Source organism: Centruroides sculpturatus, unplaced genomic scaffold, assembly GCF_000671375.1.
Source record: "Centruroides sculpturatus isolate CEXI.00-Female unplaced genomic scaffold, Cexi_2.0 scaffold103, whole genome shotgun sequence".
Taxonomy (NCBI): Eukaryota; Metazoa; Arthropoda; class Arachnida; order Scorpiones; family Buthidae; genus Centruroides; species Centruroides sculpturatus.
Window position 1 is genome coordinate 810248 of NW_019384303.1, and position 27249 is coordinate 837496.

Here is a 27249-nt window from a genome sequence, read left to right on the forward strand (position 1 = left end):
GATCCATTTACATCACTTGCTACCATCCACTTCAGAAATGGATCTCTTTCCTTGTGTTTTTGTAGTGAATCACTGATGGAAGTGCATTCTAGATTTCTTTCAGTCAGTTTATTCAAAACCCAATATCAAGCTTGATAACATAGCTAAATTGATGGTTTTCCATGCTCAATTTTGATATTTGGAGAATCCTTTCAATCTTCCATACTGCATAGAGTGGATTGGTATTGACTAGCTCTGTTACTGTTGACCTCTTGGGGTTGGCCCAAGCATGGTATGTGTTGGACAGAAAAATCTTCATTCACTCCATTAATGAAATCTTGCAAACCACTTCTGGTACACACATTCTTTCAAGGCATTCTTGCCATACACTGCACATATCTTTTTACAGATTTGCACAGTGTTTTTGGTTGTGTTTTGTATGTTCTTTCAACGGATGTCGAACACACAAAACACATCCAATTTTAATGCTTTTTCTTTTATAAAGAATGAATGTTATGTCAATTTCAGATAGTTACAAGCTTTCAAAATTTAAACTGAAGTTTGTTGCGTTTCATAATATTTACCACCATCTATCAACAAAAACCACATGGCCAACCCAATACTTAACCCTCTGTTATTTGTTTGGCATCTGTAAGATGCCATGTGATACTTGTAACATCCATTTTTCATGAAATTTTGAAAGATCTGAAAAAATTAGTACTTTCCTAACTTTTCAAGTCAGAGGATATGCACAATAAACTTTTTGCACTGCATATATAGTTTTTCAGAGAAAAATTGTAGATGGTTAAAATACTTTCTCAAATACTATTTTCCTGAAGAATGTGATCTGAATGCATCAAAAATGTTTGAAGTGAAATGTTAAAATTGCCAAAATTTTTATTGTGATTTTTAAAAAATTATAATATGAGCATTTAAAAAGCAAAGTTTTGCCAAACTTTTTACTGTTTTAAAAGTTAATTTCTAAACATTTTTTTTATTTTACAGATATAATTTTTGGATAAATCATCCAAAACTTAAATAAATCACACCACTGACACCAATAATCAGCAAAAAGAACAAAAATTTTACTGTAAACTGATATTTTCTTTTGTATATAAGTCATCAATCTTTTTGCTAGTTATTGGTGTTGGTGATGTGATTTATTCACGTATTAATCCAGTAATTTGACGATTTTATACAAAACTTAAATGTATAAAATAAACTTTGTAAAAATTATAAGTTTAATATAAAATTACATGTAAAAAATTATATTTAATAAGCAAATAAAGAAATGTATGTAATTTTAAAAAAAAATGATAAAATTAGTTTTATTCGTCTTTTTAACATATTATATAAAAACTTACAAAAATATTTTAATTAAAAATTTTAATAATTTTTGTTACATTATAATTATTAGAAAATTTCTAAAAGTTAAAATTCTTATCAATTATTAAATATTTAAACATTTAATAATTTAATTTGAGATATAATTACCATATTTACTTGTGTATAAGACAAGGTTTTTTTTTTGTTTTGTTTTTTTTGCTGCTTCAAAAACCTAGGTTATCCTATACATGCGAGTGAAGGATTCTTTGCATTTTTGCAATAATTTTTGTGAATTGTATATAGTTCATGCTGCCATTATAGCAGGGTGCTATCGAGGTCAAGGTGAATGTCACTTTCAAAAAGATGGTCTGAAAATAGTTGGTCACTTAGCAATGATCATAAATGTAGTTATTTCATATTTGTTAAATTGGTATTTTTAATGAATTCTAAATCATTAAAAATAAACTTTTTCTGGTCATTCGCATTATAATTTTTTGGTTTTGCTACATGGGTATCAGGTGTGTGGAAAAACATTCCTGAAGAGCTGATAGAAAAGTCATTCATGAAATACTGCATTTCAAATTCACTTGACTGATCAGAGGATCTGTCAAGTGAAGCTTTGTGGAGTGAGAGTGAAAAAGAGGAAAGTTGTAGTGAAGCATTGGAGGGCGAGTTCGAGTAGACAAAAGGTGATACCGTTAAGAAAACATTGCTGTTTGCCGTAATATGTGCATTTGATAATATTTTATTTGTGATTAAACAAAATAAAATTCAAATTGTATTAATAAATCTAATTTTGTTTATTTTGATCTTTAAAGTCCCACCTCGTCTTATACACGAGTAAATACAGTAAATGATTTTGCAATAATAATAGAAATTTTTTCATGATAAACATTACTTTAGAAATATTAAAAAAAAAATGAAAACTAATAGAGATTTACTATTTCTATTATATCATTTTTATATAGTAAGCAAGAACATCATTAAAAATATTGCCTTTGAATTTTTAATAAAGGAAACAATGAAGAAAATTTAAGATTCATTTGTCTATTGAACTTCTTACTGCTATTATGAGATTACAATTTTCATAAAATTTTCATTTTTTTTAGGAAACTATTTTTGCAAATATGACTTAACAGAACAACTGTAATAATAGACTTACATTGTCAGCATATTTTTAATGACATTCTTGTTTAGCATATAAAAAGAACATTAAAAAAACAGATTTATATACTGGTAAGACTATATTAATTGATTGTTGTTGTTATTTTTTAATAAATGATTTTAATATTTTGGAATTTATAAAAGAACTTTTACTAAATGATTTTGAATAAGTAAAAATAATCTATTTAAAGTTATACTTTTTGTTAACCTACATTGTTTGTGACATTGATATAGGATGCCAGCAGGGAAGAGCAAGTTGGGAAATTTCCATCCTTGATTTGATCACTTGTAGAAAGCAAGAGTTTATTTCACTATAACTGATATGATTCATAAAAGTTTTGCTCTCTTGGAAAGAATCTTAGCAAAACAAACTGCTCTAAAACATATTGATCTCACTTAATCTGCAAAATGATATGATTAGAGACATACTGACATTATTCAGCAGTGACATTATTCAAAGCTGTTGTCAAAATCAGCTGTTCTCTGCAGCATCAACATTCATAAAATTTCAAGGATCTTTTTTTAATTTCAAATTACATATGAATATTTGTATAAGTTTTGGTTTGGTTAAATTGTTAATAATGCTGTTTTGATTTGTTTTTTGTTTTAATGTGAACTTCATGTCTTTCTGACAAAAAGCTGTTCCAAGTTCCATTTGATGGCTTTCTTGGAAACAAAGCAATGTCCATTTAAAGAATTTTGAAGAGAACAAAACAGGTGGTAATTAGAGAAAGCAATATCTGGTGAATAAGGAGGATGTGGCAAGACTTCTCAGCTCACTTCCAATAATTTTTATTGTGTTGGCAAGATGAGTGAGATCTACTGTTGTCTTGATGAAAGATCAAGACATTTTTCCAGTTTACCAATTCTGGATGATTTTTGTGGATAGCTGCATTCAGTTTGTCCAGTTGGCCACAGTACACATTTGAATTGATTGTTTTGTTCTTTGGAAAGTTTGTATAACATTCAACAGTCTTCCAATCCCACCAAATTGAGAGCATGATCTTGTTTGGATGAAGCCTTGTCTTTGAATTAGTTTGTAGTGATTCACCACACACACAGCTTTTATGATCATTTGCCTCTTGACATTGTTGTACATGATCCATTTACATCACTTGCTACCATCCACTTCAGAAATGGATCTCTTTCCTTGTGTTTTTGTAGTGAATCACTGATGGAAGTGCATTCTAGATTTCTTTNTTGATCATATTATTTTAGTAATAATAGACATTATGATTGTAATAATAATTCTCTACATTCAAAAAGTAAATTAAGATTAAAATCTTCATTTATAGATTATTAAATTTATTATTTGATTATAGATTATTAAATTAAATTTATATCTTTCAGGTATTAAATGTCCAGTATGTTCCAAATTTGTGCCACCTGATGATGTTGAGTGCCATTTGGTGATGTGTCTTACTAAACCTAGAATTAGCTATAATGGTATTTATTATTCTAATAAAAAATTTTATGATAATTATATAAAATTTATTTATACATTTTTTTGAAGAAAGGAGGAGGAATAATTACTCTTTTATAATTATTTTTAAGTTGAAATATAAAGATGGTTTAAAAAGTAAAGTGAATTATGCCTACAGTATAATGAGAAAAATAAAATTATTATTTAATGTAATCTTTTCTATTCTCCTCCTCCTTTTTCTTTTATTTTGTATTGTAGTACTTAAATAATCATTGAAATATTTAATGTAAATTGGACAATTTATCATCCCATCACTAATCGGACATTTTCCAGGAATTGGAATCAAGAAAACATTATCATAATTTCGAATTCTTAAAAATGATTCTTTTACATTTTATAAGAAAATTAATTTTTGTTTTAGTCAAAGATTAAAAATGATGGAAATTGCGATATTAGCAATTAAATATTAGTTTATTGAAAACTTTCACATCAATAAAGCTGAAAGTACACAACAGGGCATACATGAAGTGATGTCCATTACAGTGGACTTTTTTTGTGTAGTCAGTGACAAGAGATTGCACTTGGTTGATTCTAACTGTTCCAATTTTAGGGTTGCTATCTGGCTGGCATTGGGCCAGCTAGACTGGCTATCTCTGTATTCAATATATCTATATAACTATTAAAAGCAAAATGTTCTGTTGCTGCCAGGGTTGTGGAGTCGGTAAAAAAACACTGACTCCTGATAATTTTAGTAGGCCGACTTTGACTCCTGACTCTGGCAAATTAAATACTAAGTAATTTTATGGGGGGATGGGGGGCAGAGGCAGTCATAGGAGCTATTTTACTCTGAACTCTGAAAGGAGCCTGGAGCATTTACCCAAATACTTTTATAGTTAGTATTTTTAATATTTAACTTACATTAATATTTATTTGTATAAAAAAATTAATTTTTAACAAATACTTAATAAGAGGAGAAAGGGGGCAATAAAATTCTACATCTACATATATTCGACAGCATTTGCACTTCAATTTCACTTTTCCAGAAAAGTTAGTCCAACTAAAAAGTGTGAGATTTAGCTAACTACTTCAGCCCCTTGTTCAGAAAAGAAAAATATGTACTCTGATCAATTAGTCTGGCTCATTCAGAAAAATAGAGTACTTATTTAGAGCAGGGATAATAAAGGAATGATTCCAAAATATTCAAATTCAATTGGGTCAAAATAATTTAACCACTAAACACAAATACTACAAAGAATACTACATATTTAATAAATTAAACTGATGCATTTTGTATTTAAAATAAATGAATTATAACAAAATACAAAATGATTTTAAAAAATTAATAAATATATAATAAATTTTCTTTCATTTAAATAAAAAAATTAAAGTAAATTTAAAATGTTGGAGTCAACACATTTTTTCTGACTCCTCTGGCCAGAAATTCCTCCCAACTCTGACTCCACCTCAACGATCCAACTTTGACTCCACAGTCCTGGTTGTCGCTGCACACTTATAATGTAAATTTTTAAATTAATTTGATTTACAATTTGAAAATTTCAAAAAACTTTTAAATGATTTTCTAAAACATTGTTTTAATTTTCGATTGATTTGATTTTAATTTTAATTAATTTAATTTTATTTTTACTTTTGCTTTTAGTGTAAAGGCCAGAGTTTTAATTATTATTTTTATTTATTTAATTTTTGCCTGCATTTTTGAATTCTTAATTACAATTTTTAAAATAAATTGAAACTTTCTTTTTCTTTTATGATATAACTATAGAAATTATTTTAGTGTTGTTTTGTACAAAACATAATCAAATTTAAATTTATTTTAATTTTTTAGTAATTTTTATTAATTTTTGTTTTATAAATTTGCCTGCTTTTTAAAAATTTTTTAAAATTTTAATTACAAGTGTGTTAGCATTGATTGAACTATTGTGCTATCTAGTTTCAAATTAAGGCCAGTGGTTGGCAAAAATATTTAAGTGTCAGCAGAACAGTATAAAATATAAACAAAATGATATTTTGATTGAAGAAATATTATATAAAATTATTTTTAATATTTAGTATGTTTACTTATAATGATAAAATGACTTTCTCATTATAATTATGGAAAGTTTTTGTTATGATTCACAGATGATGCTGTAATATGTTAAATTTTCAAATGCAATTTGTGCATTTCTGAGTAAAAATATTTGATTTTTGAGTATTTTTACAGCAAAAAAATGCCATTTTGAGTTTTAAAAATTGATTTTTCAAGAAGAGTTGGTCTAGATATTTGTGGCTCAAGTGAATGAATTTAAAAATTAGTTAACTTGTGACAATGATATTTGTTTGGCTCATTGCATCATTTTCCAAACTTTATTTAGCATTGAATACGATGGAGTTAAATCATTTACAAGACATGCCTGTTGCAAAAAGCATGAAAAAAGTGCAGCTTCTCATTTACTATTCTCTCCCCTCCAGTCATTGCATCAGCCAATGAAGCAGTTTTCAAATATGGCAACTCTACATGGCATGATGGGATAGTTTGTTGAGTAAAAGGGAATTAGCTGTGATAATGTTGCAATATTAACTTTATTTGAAAGAAGATTACAAATTTATTTTATGGTACACAATAAAAGCATATGTATCCACATATAAATAAAGAATTTTCACATTTCTTGAAAGATTGATTCTGGATTTTCTGATCATTTTTCTATTCTTAAGCTTGATGTTTATTAATTAATGAATTTACTGTGCTTGTAATATAAATCATTAATTTTTCTAAAGTAAAATAAACTTTGAAAAGTATTCAAAAGAATCAGAATTGGGAGTTTTTGGCAGAATCAGAATCAGGAGAAATTTTGGTATTGTCCCATCACTAATTTAAATATGCTGTTCAAGAATTCATATAGCTTCTTTCATAATTTGCAGTCATTTGAGAACCATTTTTAAATCACTCTGGTTCAATGATACATTAAAATTCAAAATCAAATTTGGAATAGATAACTTGTAAAACCAAAACTATTCACACTTTTCCTGCAAATTCAATATGTTTTTGTTTGTCAATATTTTATATTTATCTAGAGTGCAGTTTGGCAAAAGCTTTGTGGAAGTTGCTTGATTGGCATCACTGCTGTTTATAATTTTATTTCTTATTAGTGTAGCTTTTATATGCATACAGAGAGAATGCTGATGAGTTGTTACATCTATGGATGCACAAAATAGTTAGTCTCCCAAGTCTGCTCATTTCTTTAGATTTTTATCTAAATGATAGCAGATCAACTCTGCAATCAAAATTAGATTTGGAAATAGTTTCTTTTTTCAGATAACCAAACTGCAGAGATTGTCTTCTATCCAATCAATAATGTTAATGGATATTTGAAAAAAATATTTTTTAAAATTTGTTTTAACTTTTGAATTTGCCAAACTTATAATAATGGATTCTTTTGATGATGGATTTGATTGTCTGAAAGTGCTTGGGAAGGGTTTTGTTTTTATTTTTATGTTTTTTGTTTCTTTATGCCAATAAAAGATGATTTATTATTATTAATTATTTTGTGTTAGTATATTTGTAATCAACTATGTTTATCCTGCAATTTAATCACAAAGCACCCAATATCTCACTATAGCCATTTATTAAAAATCTTAATTTGTAAGTTTATCATTGACGGAATGCACTGTCCTCTTACAAAACTAATAGCTTTTTTTAATATAACATGAATATTCATTAACCTTTCAATATAAAACTTCTTTTATTGTAAACCACCATACTATTGATCAAACCTTTAAAAATGCAGTATAATTTTAAGTTTCAAACATTTTTTGTTCTTAAATAACTTTGAAGATGGTTTATGACAAGGGTAGTTTTCAGAAAAGTGTTCTTTTATTGTGTTTCTTAGTTTTTGCTGTCATTAACATTTACATCTTTTAACATAAATCATGATAATAAAAAGCCAACTTTCTCTCTTGCTTAATTAATATTTCTTGCAACAAATTATAAATAATCCAACCAACTTGTTACCAACCAAAATTTAAGGTAATAACTTTAAGTGATGTGGAAATAATTGCATATGAACACAATTGCAAATGTAAAGAGGTTCATTGACAGGGAAATGGATTTGTTACGGAAATAATGTGATATTGTCTCAATAATTACTTTACTGCAATGACTCTGATAAATCAAATGATTAGAAAGTTTTCATACTTGCTTAATATATTATGATACTCAGACTCAAAGAATAATTTGTACATTACCAGAGTCAAAAAAAGAAGCTTCCTATATTAAAGTTATAACTACTCTAGTAGTACAGTGAAACTTTGTGAAGTCAGACTAATTGGGGTTGAAAGTCATCTGAGTTAGCAGGATTCTTCATGTCATTGGAAATGAATATAATGCATAATTTATTAGGACTTGAGTACAAAATTGCATAGTATTGGAAGAATTTGTTACTGTAATGATGACAAGTCACTTAGAGTATGAAGAAGACAAAATGATGTGAATGTTGTCTTATGTAAATTGTAATCAGATGATGTGAGCATGATATGACATGGCTTGTGTTCTTTTAAGGAGGATGTAGACAAATGAAACTGTAGTGGTTCTACTTCTGTTTTCTTATTTTTGTCATTGCACATAATAGAATGAATGAGACAAAGGTTATAACACAACAACTAAGTTTGTATTCCTTGCAAAAACTGTACACGTGTTACATCATCATGACTAACAAGTAACTACCAATGGTCTCACTGGGTGTGTTAGACTCATTCTAGGAAGTAATGATGCATACCACTCGGGGTTTGTTGCTTGTTTTTACAACAGTTAAGATGGGAAAGGTAGCATTTGCCACAAAACTGCTATTTTTGTTTAAAATTTTATTTTAATTTAAATTTTTCCAAAATTTTGTCCATTTTAAGCAAAGTTTCACTTAGCAAGAGTCTATTGTACTTTCTTTCCAAAGTTAATATTACTACAACAATTAATTTAATAGTAACTGTTGGTTAATATTACCATTGAGTAATATAATTGACATCAAAGCTCTTAAATGCAAGCTGAAATTGTCAAGCCATTTATATTTATTGCAGCATTGCTTGATCTAATTTGTAATTTTGGTCTCATGGAAAACTACCAATTTTTGATAAATTAATTTAAACAATCCATTTTTCTGAATGAATTCATAAGTGATTTACTAAAGGAACCATATTTAGCATTATAAAACTATTGCCATAGCTGGAAAATTTAAGTGAACTGTTAACTGATCAGTATATTACAGATAATCTCTTAGCAGTTTTGTGGATAGAATATTCTTTGTTCTAAAATTAATAAAACAAGCTTACATTTTTAACTGAATCTAATAAATATAGTTCTGTTGTTTAAATAATGAAAGGGAGAATATTTCCTAGTATTACTATGTTTACATGACAAATGTTAATCCTGATCAATATTCTAACATCTGGGTTATTTTAGCATTCTTTTTTCAAGTGAGCTAATTTTTTTAAGCAAATTAGTGACATGATATTACAGCATTAATTCTCTGTAAAATTAACATCAAAAGAATAATATGTTAATCTAATTGCATTTTGTATAAACATTTTCTTGGCCTATATTCTTGTTGTTTCTGGTTAACTTAATTAGGGTAAATCTTATTCAATTAACTTTCATTGTGTAAACATAGTACAAGATGTTATTGGTTGTGTTATACTGACTCACCTTGTAAATTCACTAATATGCAAAGCATGTAATAAGCAATTGGCATATATGGTGATAACAAGGTCATTTTGCTTCATTATTGCCCATTGTTGAGTAAGTTATAAAAAAGGAATATCAATAAGGTGTAAAATGATATCTAGAATAAAGTGCAATTCTTTCATATTTTAACTACTATAGGATATCTTTATAACTTATTCATAGAGGAACAGTTATTTTTAGTTGGTTTATTATTTAATATGCCTATTTTTAATGGTGCTGACTTTGACAGATAATTTTCTCATTTAAGACATTCCTCTTGTACTGTTGTTTTATATGCTTATAATGGATGAAAAGTCAGTTTTTGGTGAATATTGGTTTTATTAACTAATTCTGCAAAAATCTAATTAAAATAGCAAATCCAACCTTCCAAAAGAAATTGTTTTAATCTCTTTGTAACTGCCAAAGATCCACTAGTCAAAAACCTTATAATTGTGTTTCAGTATTTTTATTTGCATCTATGTATTTGTTGATGTATCTTATTATTTTTTGTTTTAATTTATTTTCACTTTTAATAATAACCTATTGGCACGAGATCATGCACTAAAAGTTTTTAAAAAGCATTCCAAAATGCATTTATTGTTAATACAAATCTGTCAGCATTCAATTTCATTTGTTCTTGATAAAGGTCATTAAAGATGACCGAAAATGTTTGAATTTGTTAATAAATATGGCTGCAGTTTATAAGGTTTTTGAGTAGTAGAATTTGTTTTGTTATGCATAAGCTCTGTAGTCCAAACTGCAAGATTTACTACTAGTTCAGTTATATTCTAGCAAATCAAAGTATCATAATGTATGTCTAATTTACTTGTAATGCAAATCCGATGGTATTAAACTGGCTATTTATTTACATAATGTAAATAATATTACTGTAGAAGAGAAAGTATTACTGAATAGAGAAAATTCAGAATAAAGTAGAACCAAAAATTTTTCTCTTAATGTCAAATCTGTATTTTATCAAGTACCTATTCATGAACAGAGTTGCATTAACTACATTTATTACATATTGAGGCTTGTTCTGAATTAATTGAGTTTGTTCTGGCTCACCTCTAAAATCAGCCAAAGCTGTTTTCCAGCTTATGATGCAACTATTATTGAAACATTTCAGAGAGAGTGATTTGTTTCATTGATGGCATCATTATTTATCAATGTACAGAAGTTCAACATTATATTATTTGGATGATGGCAAGATGTTACTCATTTAAATCTATATTTCTTATCTGAGATGGCAGACAAGTATGTATTTATTTGCATATAAGACGAGATTTTTATTCATTTTTCACTGCTTCAATAACCGCTCAAGTGAAGAATTCATTTCATTTTTGCAATAATTTTTGTAAACTATGTATTTGCATTTTTTACCAGATTCTCGCCTTCTGGTGTTTAAAAGCAAGTGTTTTATCTGGGTCATTTCAATTGTTCTTGTGTATTGTCAGGAGTAAATATGAATAGCAATAGGAAAAGCAAAGCTTTTGAATTGAATTTCGAAATTACACAGGAGCCTGATATAAGTTTTAATTCATTCCCATGTAAAAACAGATGATTATTTGGAAATCAGAATTTGGAGAAACTCATAAGTGTAATTGATGAAGAGTGAATTCGACTGTTAAGAATTATCAAAAAAGGTTCCCAATAATTGTCCAGCTTTACATGAACAAATTATGTTGTCAATTTCACAAGATTTTTACTTGAAGTTTAAAATGCCAGTAATTTTTGCAGAACAATGTGTGCATTTACATACATTTGATATTTTATTTGTGATTAAATGAAATAAAATTAGAATTGTATTAGTAAATCTAATTTTCTTTATTTTGATCTTTAAAGTCACCTTGTCCTATATGCGAGATCATCTTATATCCAAGTAAATACGGTAATTTTTTTTCTTTCAATGTGCTATATATTAATATAATGATTAAATTGTATTATTTATGTAACTACCTGGTCTCTCAATGTATTATTCATAGAGACAGAATAAGACAATAATATGACAGAAGGAAAAAATTTTTGAATAGTAGAAAAAAATAATAGAGACAATATTAGTAACAAAGTAAAAACTCTGAGTAAAAAGTGAGTGTAATATAAACTTATGCATCTCATTTAAAAGATTTTTCTGTGTTGAAATCTACAAACCATGTCTTGTGGTTGTCTAGACCAGCACAAAATTCATTGTCATTTACACTACTACTATTCTAACTAGCACTAATATTGTTTCTTCATTCTGTCATTATGCCCTGTAAAACTTTAGGTGAAGAAAGAATTTTTTAAAAAATATCTTATTATTGTGTATTCTGAAACCATGACTTCTTTTATCTGTTTTTATCTTCACAACTAGGTGCATAGACAGACATTTATTCGGAATATCCTATAGGATATTCTGAATAAAGATGGTGTAGAGATGCCCTGTGTCTATCTATGCACCTAGTTGTGAAGATAAAAACAAAAAAATATCTTATTTAGCAGTTAAAACTAGCAGAGAATATTTTAAGATAAGAAACTTCAATTTGAGCACTACCACTGAAATAAATGTATAACCTTCGTCTAAAATCAAAATGATTAAGAAGATCTAGCAGCTGTATAAACAAACTTTGGCTTATAAATGTAAAGTAATCTAACCTTACTGAGATTCTTAAAATTAGAATAAAACTGAAGCTTATATTGGAAAAAGAGGCAGATGTATGTCAGAATATGTGATTATTTACCAACTAGCTGAGTACTCAGCTTTGCTCAGGAAAATGATATATACTATCTTGAATATATATATGCAAAATTTCATAGAAATTGGTTCAGCCATTCTCATCTGATTGATACTCAAACACACAGACATGAATTAAATTTTATACACATATATTGATAGATTACTAAAAAGTTACTAGTATGACAGTGTTAATGATACATAAATTTTCATAACAAATTTTCAAATAAGTTTAGCAGTTTTTGTTTAAGTTTAATACTAGGAAGTTTTGTTAATATTGAAATTAATACTGTTCCTGTTTAGGAGAAAACAGAAATAATATTTTTAAGTTTAAATTCTACTCCTTTATAAACTTCACCTTCATCCTTATAATCTTCAACAACTTTCTTCTTAATTTTCACCACTGAGGCAATACCATTGAGTAGTCCTGGATTCCCAATATATGCTAAAGTGGCTAAAGTTGGCTTGTATCACTTCAGAAGATAGCTTTTTATTTACTAGAAATGATTAAAAAATAAAAAGAAATAATTTTTAAATACTTCATTTTACATATTTAACATTTTTGCCATAATTTATTGATTCTTTTCTAGTTTATTTTTATTCAAAAGTATTTGCATTTAATAAAAGAAAAAATAGGATGCATTCTTAACTCTTAGACAATTATTCCCTTTGATTTTAATTCTCTTTATTTTTATTGGAATATAATCTATTGAATAACATTATGATATGTTCATGATTGATAAAATTTTTTATTAATTTATTTAATTTAATGCAATTGTAAAAATATTTTTTTGTTTGTGTAAGTAGAAATGATATTGTTGAGAATTATTTACAGAAGTCTTTCAAAGTCCAGTTAATAAATCAAATAATAGGGAATAATAAATCATTTGTATAATAGGTTATCTTAATACTATAAAAAGATTTAGATGTCTTATTTAATGATAGCATTTTCTAATATATAATATACTTTATATTATGTTTTAATAGTAATCTTGAGTTTGATTAATCACTTTTCATTACTTTGTTTTAGAATTATTTACAGAAGTCTTTCAAAGTCCAGTTAATAAATCAAATAATAGGGAATAATAAATCATTTGTATAATAGGTTATCTTAATACTATAAAAAGATTTAGATGTCTTATTTAATGATAGCATTTTCTAATATATAATATACTTTATATTATGTTTTAATAGTAATCTTGAGTTTGATTAATCACTTTTCATTACTTTGTTTTAGGATTATATAACTGATAATATATTTACTAATTCTCACTGTTAGAATTCATTTATTTATTCAGTTAATTATATATTTTTATAAAGTTTAACTATCCACATTAATTTTTTCTGTATCTCTTTTATATTTCTGTATTTTCTAACACAACCTGAATAATTGGATTGCAATTTGAAAACACTGTAGATATGTAAATTTATCATCTATCTGTCTGTCTTTCCTTAATCTCAAGAATGGAGTTAGATAGATGAAAGATGAGACCAGGTATGGAAACCTTGCAGGCAGGAGGCCCCTATGAACTAACTGATACAAACTGGAAATTGTGTTATTTCAATTCAAAAATTTTTCTATGAAAGGTGTTAAATAGATGACTGGTATTACTTTATTGTTAAAGGAAAAATATGATGTACAGAGGCAAGCCACTACTAATTGAGGTGGAGAGCATATAAATTAAAAATTTTAAATTAAATAAATTAAAAATATGATTAAAAATTGCGACCTGGCATTATGGTGATGTCATAATAAATAATTGCTTGTTTATTTTAAAATATTTCTGACTACAAATGTGAATGTTTTATTATTTTCATTTTTAATTTAAAGCTTTGTTAAAACTGTATTATTTTCAATATCAGTTTAATTGTTTGAATTTTATAAATAAATGTGAATTCAATTAAATCAAAACTGGGATCAACTGAATAAATAACACAACATAACCAATAAATAGAACATAATCCCTGTATCCTATTTTATCCTATTGGAGTTTTAATATCATGTTCAGTGGAATATAATGGTAAAACTTTGCAAAACAGGAGTGCCAATGGGCATCCCATTTTAAAGGGCCTTATGTGAACTTGTTATGTTGAACTTCAGCACGCTCAATTCTCTCCTACTATCTACTTCAGATATGTTGATAATATTCTCATTATATGATGCAAAAAAACCAGATATGCATCAATTTTTGCATGATATGAACAACCAGTATGGACTAACACTGAGTTTGGAACGAGAAAGTGATACCATGGTGGATTTTTTTAAACCTAAAGATACACTTTAAAGATGGACAAATAATCTCCAATGTGTATTGAAAACTGCAATACCAGCATTTACTCTTACCAGCTGTTTCAAATAATCTGTACCATTTCAAGATCACTGCATTCACTTCCTTTATATGGTACACACCATATAAAGGAAGTGAATGCAGTGATCTTGAAATGGTACACTCACTGTTCAAACATCCTTGATATACAAAAACGAATTAAACCAGATCAGAAAGATTGCCATTATGCATGGCTACCTAAAAAGATCATAGATCAATTGATGAACAAGTTTACCAACAAAAGACATAAGCACTAACAAAACTGTTGTGCAAACTGGAGGAAATAATGGGGAAAACAAAATTTTACATCTTATAAACTCCATCAACAAGTTTAATAACTCAAAAAACATTTTTGACCTAAATTGATAGGTCTTCTTCAATTGTCAGATTATCAAATATACACAAATTTGAACAAAAAGGAACATAAGATAAAATTTAAAACATAAAATAGAACATATAGAATTTAAATACAATGGAAAATAAAAAATTAACAATAGATTATCAATAAATATGAAATTAATGCATTGTAGTGGTAAAATAATAAAAGCTTTGATCCAGTCAAAAATATCATAAACAACTAGAGGAAATGATACTCCTAGTTAAAAATTCACACTTTTAAACTCTAGTAATGAGTTTAATTGAATAATAATGTTCATTAACTGGTTTTGTTGAATAGATGACAATGTTTTCAACTAAATTAACTAGCCTTCTTCAGTTAATAAACTATTGAATACAAAGTTCAGACATAAAAGAACAAAAATTTAAACATAAAATCAAATATACAACTTTTAAATATAATGGAACATGAAATAAAAATCTAAAGATAAAAGAATACACAAAATTTAAAACAAAAGTGACATATAAAACTTAAAATACAAAGGTAAATGAAATGGAAATAAAAGTAAAAACACTAATATCCATGAAATAGTTATTTATGTTGTCTTCATCTTCTATTATAGATGACAACATAATATTTCCCATGTAATTGCATGGGATAACATAACACCTCTGCAGTGCATTTTAAAGGCCTTAAAGTCTGGTCCTCTTTATGCCCCTTCATCATTTTTTTATCAGAAGTCTTTTTATTGAATATTGAAACAATTAGTAAGGACTTACATGACACAAAAAGAATTTTTCCATTGGAGAATGGCTCCACAAGTGATGCGTAATAAAGGAATAGATACCAAGATAAGCATTTTTGGAATATTTTATGTTGTAAACTATGATTAAGGCAACATAACATTGTTATCATGAGAGCAGATGATTTATCGAGAACATTGTATTAGTCAAATGCTCAGTATACATTAAAAGGTTTTAGGAATATATCACAAGTATGAAATGTCAGCTTGCACCTACAAACTGCTTGGATTCTTTATAGCAAAGAGTGAAAACTTTTCCATCTTTTTGGTGCATCTTCACATAAGCAGTATTCTGTCATTCTGGCACCTAAGATTCCATTCTTTTGCAAAGACTCACAAAACTGAAGTAGCTTAAATGCACCTTGTAATTGAGAAGTGTAATTTTCTAATGTTCTTGGTAGAGAAACAAGTCAAATTTTACATTAACACAACTTTTAGCAAATGTAATATTGTTTTGGGGAATTTTTAAAAAACTGCAACAACTGTAATATTGTTTCTCAATATATCAAGATATTCCTCTGTTTAAAACATAACATTACATTTGTAGCATGATATAGATCACGGGTGGCCAACAGTTTTTGCCCCGGGCCAAATTGGAAAGAAAACTTTTTTCACGGGCTGAACCTGATGCTGTCGTAGGAAGATTTTGAGATAGTGCGAGATTGCATTGTGGTGTCACCCTGTAGAGACTAAATTGTACATAGAGATTACAGATACATTTTTCGCATTATCATGCTTTATCAACATTCTACGCTGTACTTAAGAGAATAATGGAAAGTTAACTCTAAACGCACAGTGAATTGTTGACTTTTTTTTTTTTTTTTTTTTTTTTTTTTTTTTTTTTTTTTTTTTTTTTTTTTTTTTTTTTTTTTTTTNTGGGCCACATAAATTCATTAGACAGGCCAGATCTGGCCCACAGACCATATGTTGGCCATGTCTGATATAGATGAATTGTGTGTATGTCTTAATGCCATTTAGTGGTCATCAGAAAAACTATTTCCTTAGAAATTTGAAATACATCAATTGTTTACAACCACTCATGCTTGATTTGCAGTTTAGTGGCTGTATTTTGCAAGATGATTTTGAGTGTCTTATTCAGTATATGTGAGTAAAGTTACAAATGTGTCATGTAATTAGTTGTGTTTTATTTTGCAGTTAAGGACAAATATCTAAGACTACAGGTTTTTCATTTTACTTCTCTCTGTAACAATTTACTGTACATATAGTGGCGGATTTCTGCACAGGCACACGAGGCGCACATCTGGGCCTCAAAATTCAGCTCTCAAAATAAAAAATAATTAATTAAAATAATTTTTTTTATTTTCTATTAAAAATAATTAATAATTTAGCAGTATTCCCTAAATTAAATTATCCTTAATTATTTACCAGACAATAGTGAAATCTATTATAATAATTTACAAATAAATTTTTATTATTCATAGATTACTAGATTTTTGAAATACATATCAGTAGTAAATTTAAAAATAAATTATTTTTTATACCCATGGATTACTAATTTTTTTTTTTAACACTTACCTATTGAAACTTAATAATTCTTGTACCAATAAGTTTCAGTTTTCATAATTAATACAATCTGAACATCGGTAATCTTTCAAATACAGCCAAGCAGTTGTAATTTTATATTGATTAATTTTCAATGTTATTTTCTTATGTCTCACTTTTTTTGGATCGCTGGTATAGTGCCTACCAGAGTAAAAACGTGTGCATAGAATGACATTGTATTGTGTGTAGGGGTAGTGAAAATATTTAGAGGGGAACCTCAAAATTGAATTGCGCCTGGGACCTTTCAAGTGCTAAATCTGCCACTGTGTACATAAGATTAAACAATCCATACAAATTGAAGTCCACAGTTCTCAACAATGACAGAAATATTGCTTAATATCCCAGAAATCAGAAACTGCTTCCACTGTTTGCCTAGCTTTAGTCAATTTTTCTTTATGCTCAGTAGAATGCTGATTTTCACTTTATACTCAGTGAAAACCAATCATTGCACATAAAAGAAACTGTATTCACACTGTAAATGTTAAAGCCTTGCCTCATCCTTTTATCATAAGTAATTCTCTACAATTGTTGGAATATCTTAGCAATATTTCATTAGTCAATGAGGAATACATGACTGTTTTGGACTTTTGAGCTCTCTTCCCATTTGTTAAGCTGACTCCTAATTCTTGCTGAATTAAGGATTTCTTCCTCACCAATGTTGGAACTGTACATAGATATCAGCAACATATTTTAAAACTTGCACATCTTGTTTTGTTACTCTTTTTTTCTTATGACAACAAAGTATACATTCAAGGCAAGGGTGTTCCCATGGGCAGTTCCATTTTTGGAATCCTTGGTGAGCTTGTCATTTACTGCCTGGAAAACAGTGCTACAAAAAAACCAGATCTGCAAAATTTTCTCCAAAGGGTCAGTGACAATCTTTATGGTCTGCTCTTACAATTAGAACAGGATAGTGAAACATTGATACAATTCTGAACATTTCTATTGCTTGCAGAGGTGATAAGCCCATTACCAATATATATTATAAACCCACATATTAACCAATTTTCGTCTCTCACAACTTAGTGGACTCCAATTACTTAACCTCTCTGCATTTATGTCAAGCTTTGTATTAAATGACACTGACTTGTCCTGACAAGACACGTCAATGTCATTTGATACAAAGAGCATTTACACACTGCACTAGTACTCTGGATGTCATAACTGAGACCAATTTTATCGTAAACATTGCGAAACAAGCATGGCTAGCCAATCACATTAATTAATACAGTGATTAATCACCAGTGTTCAGACATCAGTCAGTGACTATAAGAGAAGGCTTACTCTAAACAGCTTCCCTACCTTAAAAAGATACGTACGGAGGTTGCCAAATGTAACAACTGAAGCCTAGTATCATGAAGATTTTATGAAAGAATAAGCTATATTATGATTATACTAATTTCTCTGTGATTTATTCCATCCTGATAGAAGACCACTAGTTTAACAGGAAACTCACATGCTACCAGGTAAAACCTACACCAAAGGATTAAAGAGCATGGGTGTTAAATCCTAAAAGTACCAAAGCTGGAACAGAGTTTAATTCACTAAAAACTCACTTTTGAGCACTTTTTTTTTTTACAAATGCAAATGTTTGTCAAAGGGAAAAAACTGCTGGAAAAGTGCTTAAAGGTATGTGTTTAGTAATGTTGACAAGAAACTCTGCAATAAAGGTTTGGCAACTTATGCTAACCTACAGGAAGTATAAGTTAATTGGGATGAGGCTATGATTATCAGATCAGACCAAAGACCGCAATTCTCTTAAATACTTGGATGTATTAGAAATTTATAAAGCTAACAGTAAATATGGCTGCATAAACTACTGTAATACTGACATTTTATCACTACAATGTATTGATTTTGTGTTTATTCCTAATTTGTGTTGATTTTTTTTTTTCCATTATATTTAAATTTTGTGTGCTCTATCTTATGTTTTAAATTTTATCTTGTTCTTTTTTATTTGAATTTGTGTATATTCGATAGTTCAACAACTGATGAAGACTTATCAATTTAGGTCAAAAACATTTTTGATTTATTATACTTGTTGTTGTTGTTTATAAGTTGTAAATTTTGTTTTAATATAAGTGCTGTCACACTGAATGTAAAGACAAGTCAGAGTCTTAAACCTCAACAAGAATTTGCAAAAAATACAAAGGCATAACAAGGCACATCGACACTAAAATTTGTTATTGGAGAAACCCAGCAATTTACAGACTCCTCAGAAATGGGGCGTGGTGGACAAATCCCTGTTTAACGTCTTATTATATGAAAGTAAAGCAAAAGCCTGGAAAAATATGCTAACAATGCATTACATACTAAAGTTTGTGGTTAGTGTGCCAGGCCTGGACTCATGTAGGCAAAAATAAAATATTGTTACTAAAGATCAAATGTCGAAAGAATTACTATAATATAAAAAATTCTGTTTATTAGTAAACCCCAAATATGTATAATTCAATAATGTAGAAAATCTTTGTAAAATAAAAAAACCAAACCAAAACAAATATGTACGAAACCTTCCTGACAATTTGGGAACTTAAATCAAATTAGAACTATCTTAATTCTATCTCCACACAACCAACAAGAAAGATAGGAATCAATTCTATAGAAAAATTACAATGAATTTTACAAATTTATCTATATGTCACCAAAACTCTGTTACTGGAACTGGAACTTGGAAACCTTTAATCGATTACTCGATTCTTTGCACTACCTTGTTTGAATCTAAGCTTCACCTCATCTGAGTCATCTCTTTGTCTCCTTTTTATGTGACAGGCATGATTATGTTACAATGTATCTTTCCATTTGCCCTATTTACATACTTGCACAGTAACATTTTATTTGTTCTAGTAGTCAGTTTTTTTACTCATGTCATCTCCCTCACAATTTTATAATACTTTTTTGTGTTGTCCAGTAATAATTTGGAGTGGGAAATCATTCTTTTAACTTTCTATGAAAGTCTCTTACCCCGAGATATCATTTTGGGATGATGACATCATTTTTTTTTCATTCACAGTTGTTGTAAGATTAGCTTTTAACTTTTAGAATTTTGTCCAGGGAGGTGTGATAGTCTACCCTTAACAAAATAAAATGCTTCAAAATAAATAGAATAAATAACTAAAAATAATCCCTAAACAAAATAGAATGGTTTGGAATTTGACCTCCTTACACCTGGAGTATGTGGCATTCTTATCAGGAATAATAGGTTCAACAAAGATTTAGAGCACATTGGAGCTACGTCATTGTGGTTTGGCGCAGGGAGGCCTGCGTAGTACCAAAATTGCCACTTGGCAATATTTTTATAAAAGTGGTAATAAAAGTATAATACTTGTGATAAAAAATCTAGTCTGCTTATTTTTCGACATTTGGCATGAAATTGAATCACTCAGCACACTTTATGAAAAACAGCAGAATGTTGAACTCCTGTGCATCACACACCTAGCAATGTCATGTTGTCATGCTGCAAGTTCAGACAGGAAAGCAAGAAGTGATGTTGAGAACTGAAGGTAGTTTTCATGCAATGCCACCCAATGTTTCCAGACTGGGGATTTTTTATAGACTGACAGAAAATTACAGGGGATTTTTGGGGTGAAATTTTTTCACTTTCATCTTTCTTCAGGGAACTAAAGCATAAGAATTTTGGCATGATAGAACATGTGTAATATTGTTTAAGCATTACTAAAAGACTCATTATGACACCTTGTGAACGTGCAGCCCAAGTTTGTTACTTCCAAATGTTTTCAGTCATGTTAAATGACCTTTCTCAAGAAAAAGAAAAAACAAAATAAAAAATAAGTGGTCAAAAAAGATATAATTAAAAAATATTCAGAAACCCTGTTCGTTTTTTTGCATTTGTACTAAGCGTTTGATTTTTATAGTCTTTTTTAACCACTTGTTTTTTATTTTGTTTTTTCTGTTTCTTGAGAAAGGTCATTTAACATGACCAAAAACATTTGGAAGTAATAAACTTGGGCTGCACGTTCACAAAGTGTCATAGTAAGTCTTTTAGTATTGATTAATATGCAGTCTCGAATGAATTGTTTAAGCATTGTGATCAAATGTGTTATTTGGAATTATTCATTAAAAAATTATTCAAAAATGATTCCTATTTCTAGGTGACAGCTTAACATGCTACTTTTGCTTTCCAGACTCCAAATTGATAAGGCTACCAGCACCTGCATTAATTAGTAAGTAAAAGTGGTGGTGAAAAAAAATTAAAACTGGTAAAATGGTTGGTGATTTTTTAACAATTTTCCAGAATCCTTTGCTATTGTCCTAAAGACTTGACTGAAAGAACATGAATTCATCACAAAAAAGAAACTTCTAGTTACTCCATTGGAACCAGATATCCATATTAACCTACAAGGAGCCCACTTAATAAAACCAACCACATTTATGCAGAGTTAAGAGGGATTGAAGCTCTAGAAATTACATTTCTGCAAGAAAATTCAAGAGTATAAACAAAAAAGATATGGAAAACTTCTCCAATGCATGGACATCCTGTTATAACATTCCAAAACTGTTTCCCCTCTACTACATTAAAACAGCACATCTACTTGGCACTGTACATAACTTTTTACCTATTTTATTTTTACCTTTATTATTTCTTATGGATCTGCATATAATTTATTCTATTAATTGTGTTGTATTTTTTCTCTTAATCTATATTTGTTCAAATCATTCATTTAATAGGTTTATATTTATGTATACACATGGAATACTATTTAAATTTGTGTTTCATTCAAAGACCTAAAAGTTTTGTTTTGATTTATGTTCTATTTGTTTGTTCTAAAGATTGTACCTGAAGATGATCTTTAAAACATGGTTGAAATGTTAGTTTTATTAAATTGAATCCTGCCAGAATCACATAGTTATGTTATTTATTGAATAATTGAAATTTATAAAAATTGTTTTATTGCATGAAAATAGTAAAAATTATGATGATTAATTAATTTAATATTAATTTTAGAGGATGTTCTGACTGAAGATAAAGGTGAATGTGTTATATGCTTAGAGGAATTAGTTCAGGGAGATACAATTGCAAGACTACCCTGTTTGTGTATATATCATAAATCGTAAGTATTATTGAATATCTCCATTTAATAATCTGGAAGAATTATTCATTTATTGTTATTAAATTAAATATTGATTTGAATAGAATTTGATACATTAAAAAAGTAATAGATAAATTAATATTTTTAATTCATTTATTACTAATATTGCTTTTAAATATTTACTAATATGGATTCACATTTTAATTTAAATGATTAAATTATCAAGATATGTGAATTCATAAAACTTTTCTGATTTTTTTTAATATTTTAAGCAATATTTTTTAACAAATTAAAAAAATCTGTATGATATACATTTCTGTAATTTCTTGAAAAGAAACTATGGATTATATGTGTTTTAAAGTGGATTCAGGTTATCTGTTGATTTTAAATTGCAATTATAAAGTTATCCAACTTTTATTATTGTGTAACTTACTAAGGATATCTTTTAAAAAACATAAAAATTCTGTATGTGTCTATTAATCTACTGTTGTGATTTTTCTTGTATTTACCAAAGATATATATGTATGCTTTACCTTTACTTTTCTCTTGTTTTCTGTACATCAATCTAAATTTTAATAATATTAGACATTTTTAGTTGAACTTGTATCTTGAAAACTGATAAATTTCTAGTTTTCTTCCTTTACATATAATGAATTTCAGAGAACTATTTAGAAGCCAACTGTCAGTTTTTGTGTATGTTAATTTTCTAGAGTGAATAAGAGGTAAACAATTGCTACTTGAATTGTCATTAGTTATTATAGAGTTGGTGTGCAGTTTTCTTAGTAAAATTAATAATGAGGATGAAAATGACAATTACTTATTGTATATCTATTAGGTAATCGTTTCTGCGAGGAGTCATACCAGTAGCATTGCCCATTGACCTTGTCCCAATTATAGATGCTTTTCAAAAACATCAAGCATACTACAGATATCAATATTAAAAGTTTTTCTGTTTATTTCGATTATTATAACATTTATTATCACTTATTATTATTACAATGTTGGTAGTTTTTGTCCTATACAGCATATATACCAGTACCTAGTGTTATGCCAAACCAAAGTCAAGACATAACTACAGGAAACAAATGTTTTGTTTACATGCTGTTTGTGTATATATCCATGTTTAAGAATTTCTTAACTATTTGACATAATTTTTAGTATGGCCTCTTCATTGACCTCTTTAGGTATATGAGCAGAATAAAGAAAAGAAAGAATTTGAGCCAAATGACTTCCATAATATATCAGTATATCTTTCTGCCATTATTAAAAATTAAATTTTAAATAATTTGGTATTAGAGGCAGGCATTAGGTATCATTTCTTATTAAATTTAATAATTTAATATTTATTAAATAATTTAGAATATTCTGGAAGAAAAGAATCAGCCTGGAACAGGATTCAAACCTGCAACTCTCACTTACTGTGCAGATGTATTGCCAGTTTTCTTCAGAATATTCTTAATTATTTAATTAATATTAAATTATTATAATTATTAAATTTAATAAGAGATGGTGCCTAATGCCTGCCTCTAATTCCAAATTATTTAAAATTTAATTTTTAATAGTAACAGAAAAATAGCTCGATATATTACGGCAGTCATTTGGCTCCAATTGATAACATTGGATTTTGAGGTGTTTATGTATGAAAGAATTTGAATGAGTTTTCAAAAGTTCAATGGCATTTTAACTCAGCTAATGACATTGGAGTGTTCTATATATTAAGAAATTTAAATTGGCCAATATTCAAAGAAAATCTATTTATATTTATAAGATTTATATTCAAATTTCTTTGAATATAAATCTGAAGTATTTATATTTGAATTTCTTTGGATTTGAAATTAGATTAAAAATAGCTTCAAAAACTTTTCATATAGAATTCAAAATTGGATCAAATGAAAATGATATACAAAATGAATATATTACATTACAACCAATTCCTTATCCTTACTGTATATCTTAAGTATATTCAGTAAAGCTTCCAGACTTGTGTAAGACTTAATCTGTCTTTACTGTTAATGCAGCCTCCTATTTGTTCTTGCTTGTAAATTTTTATGGCCTCCAATGTTTTGAGTTTAGATTTGTCAAAAATTGTTTTTAAAAGCTTAGCCACATTCCAGTTTGGTATTACACCTGTTTCACATGCATATTGGTCCAAAGCCATTGTGTACTTCTTTTTCTCAATATCTTATATGTGCTCGTTAATTCTACATGTCAGAGATCTATACGTAGCTCCAGTCAGGCCAGGTGGGTATTAAATCTTCTGTCAATTATCAGAATTTTATATACTTCAGAGGCTCTTAACTTGCTTGTTACGTCTTTTTCATTTGTTGAAAGTTTGAAAACAGTAGTGCCAAGTGTAGGTTATTTTACACTTTATATCTTTGGAAGTTTTAAAGTAGATATTATGTATCTTCAGCTCAAATTCTAACACAATAGTAACCTGCCCAGTATCTTTATTGCAATCTACCTTTTATTGTCCTTCCTCTATGGCTTATGATACAATCAAAATCATACCAGAGATATATCTGTATTATTTAGCTGTTATCTTGATATACTCCAATTCACACTACATGTCATCTGATTGGGAACAGTGGATATAAACCCTTCTTATAAGAGAGTTGAAGGCTGCTGTTTTGTATTTCCAAAGATAGCATGAATTAGATCGTTTTAGTGCTGGTAGGTATGTTGTTTACAGAATATCCTTGTACTTATGCTATATCCCTGATGTTTACTTCCTAGATCCAGGTGATCATCTCATGTTTAGGATTTACAATGACGGTTCCATTTCAGGTGACGATGTGGATGATGCTTTTTACTCCAACTTAGGCCACAAACTTCACAATGCTTGCTTCCGTCTAGATACACACTGCTCAATAGCAAAGGAGGAAACTTTAGCTATTTATATGAGCTTAATTCACATTAGGTGTAGGAAGGACAAAAGACACTATTTACACTATCCCATTTATTCTGACAGTAGGGTAACTTTACACAGGATTGTGAAGTCTGATAGCCACTTAAAACTTGTCCATCTCATACACCACATTATCAGACAACAACATTAATATAGATTTCCAATGGATCCTGGGTCATATGAGGAATGTTGGCAACGAGACCACTGATTGTCTTGCCAAATAAGCTGTAAAGTCTTCAGTCACCAGTATTTTCAGTTATATTCCTAGCTCGTACATCAACAATCATGTCAAGAAGCAAATCTTCATTCTCTGGCAAGACAGCTGGGACCATTACACCACTGGTAGGCTCACCTACACTTTTATCCCCAAGGTTGACACTATTGCAATTCCTCGCCACTTTTACCCTAGTTACACCCTCACTCAGCTACTTACAGGACATGGCAACTTTAAGCAATACTTTGTGTGTCGCCATTCCATTGACTGTTGCTTGGACTCAGGAGTCATGTGAGACACCCAAGTCTCATCTCCTGTAACGATGTGGTCCAACAATTCATCTCCTTCCTGATGGTATTGAGTCAAAAACAATAAAGCACTGCCCAATCTTTTTGTTTTGTGATTATGAGAAAGCAGTCTTGGAACCCACTGAGAACACAATTTTCAATAATTCATAGTTTCTCCGAAACAATGGTATACAAAACTGATCTTGAAACCTGTGGAAACTCAATTTATAACATTTAAATTGTAAATTGTCAGTCCTCTCGAATTTTGTTATCCACATCACGAATCAAATCTTCAGAAATCAGAGAAGGTCGGCCAGGGCGTGGCTCATCATGCACATTAACCCGCCCATTCATGAACATTCTCATCCACTTTTGAACTTTACTGTCATAGCATTATTACTGTAAACTTCACAAATCTGATGGTGAATTTCTGCTGCTGCCAAGTTTCTTGCACTCACACTCAAGAATCGAATAACAGATCGAATCTCAGTCAGTGGGCAACTCAATTTTCTTAAACATTATAAACTTCTACAGCTCATCATACAGGCAGATGATATGGCTGCAAATGGTGTCTAAATGTGCACCAAGCTTGCTTGGGGCAGACGCACATGCGTACTGCTGTGATTGTAAATCAGTTATGTTTGTATTATAGTACAGTATTATAGTATCATTCTCATCACACAGTATCATTCTCACTCTCATTCACAAACAGACCTTATTTAAAAAATAGCCCTTGTATTTTTTTCTGTTTGAAGTTTTCTATGGGTTTGTGCTTTTTATATTCAGTAATTTAATTAATGATTATTCATTACTAAATGTGCATGTTCATAAAAAACAGATGTAACTGTAATTCAATATATAAGTACTGCAAATATTTGATAGTGATTATTGATATTTGATCTATTTGCCAATATGTTAAATAATTTTTTGGTTTTATTTGAACATCCATGCAAATGACATCTATGTAAATATTAATATTTTATTAAAATAATGGCAATTAACAATGTTTTTAAAAAACAAAATTGGAAAATAAAAAAAATCTTTAATTATATTTATGAAAATTTCAATTATTTAAATATATAATAATTGTAATTAAATAAATTTATTAAAATATTTTTACAGTTGCATTGATGCATGGTTTGAAGTGAATCGATCATGTCCCGAACATCCATTGGACTAACAGTGCAATCAGTAATAATAATAATGAAAATATCATAACTGGATAGAAGAACATTATTTAAGTGAAAAAAATGTAAAGTGTAAATAATAGTTGAAAAAAATGGCTATATTGATGCATTTTTTCTGCATCAGTTTTAATGTCTGCAAATTTTCAATCAAAATATATGTTATGAGTGGTATTCTGCATCTGTTTGCTTGTCACCAATATTTGTGCTGAAGCTGTGCCTTTCTGAAAACAGCAGTGAGATGATAAAATTATACTTGGAAGAAATCTT

General features: G+C 28.6%; 1 protein-coding gene across 4 annotated transcripts in view; it reads left to right on the forward strand.

The window, feature by feature from the left end:
- LOC111618047 (E3 ubiquitin-protein ligase ZNRF2-like) overlaps window positions 1-27023 on the forward strand; it is a 55287-nt gene extending 28264 nt beyond the window's left edge. For 2 of the 4 annotated variants that reach the window (XM_023359484.1, XM_023359473.1), the window contains 3 exons: window positions 3820-3915; window positions 22302-22407; window positions 26918-27023. In XM_023359484.1, the coding sequence (XP_023215252.1) occupies window positions 3820-3915; window positions 22302-22407; window positions 26918-26975 (260 nt within the window). In that variant the 3' untranslated portion in view covers window positions 26976-27023. Of the gene's footprint in view, window positions 1-3819; window positions 3916-21447; window positions 21520-21590; window positions 21897-22301; window positions 22408-26917 lie in introns of those variants that run through there. The other 2 variants (XR_002755513.1, XR_002755516.1) reach the window with 2 other exon arrangements.
- The last annotated feature ends 226 nt before the right edge of the window (window positions 27024-27249 follow it).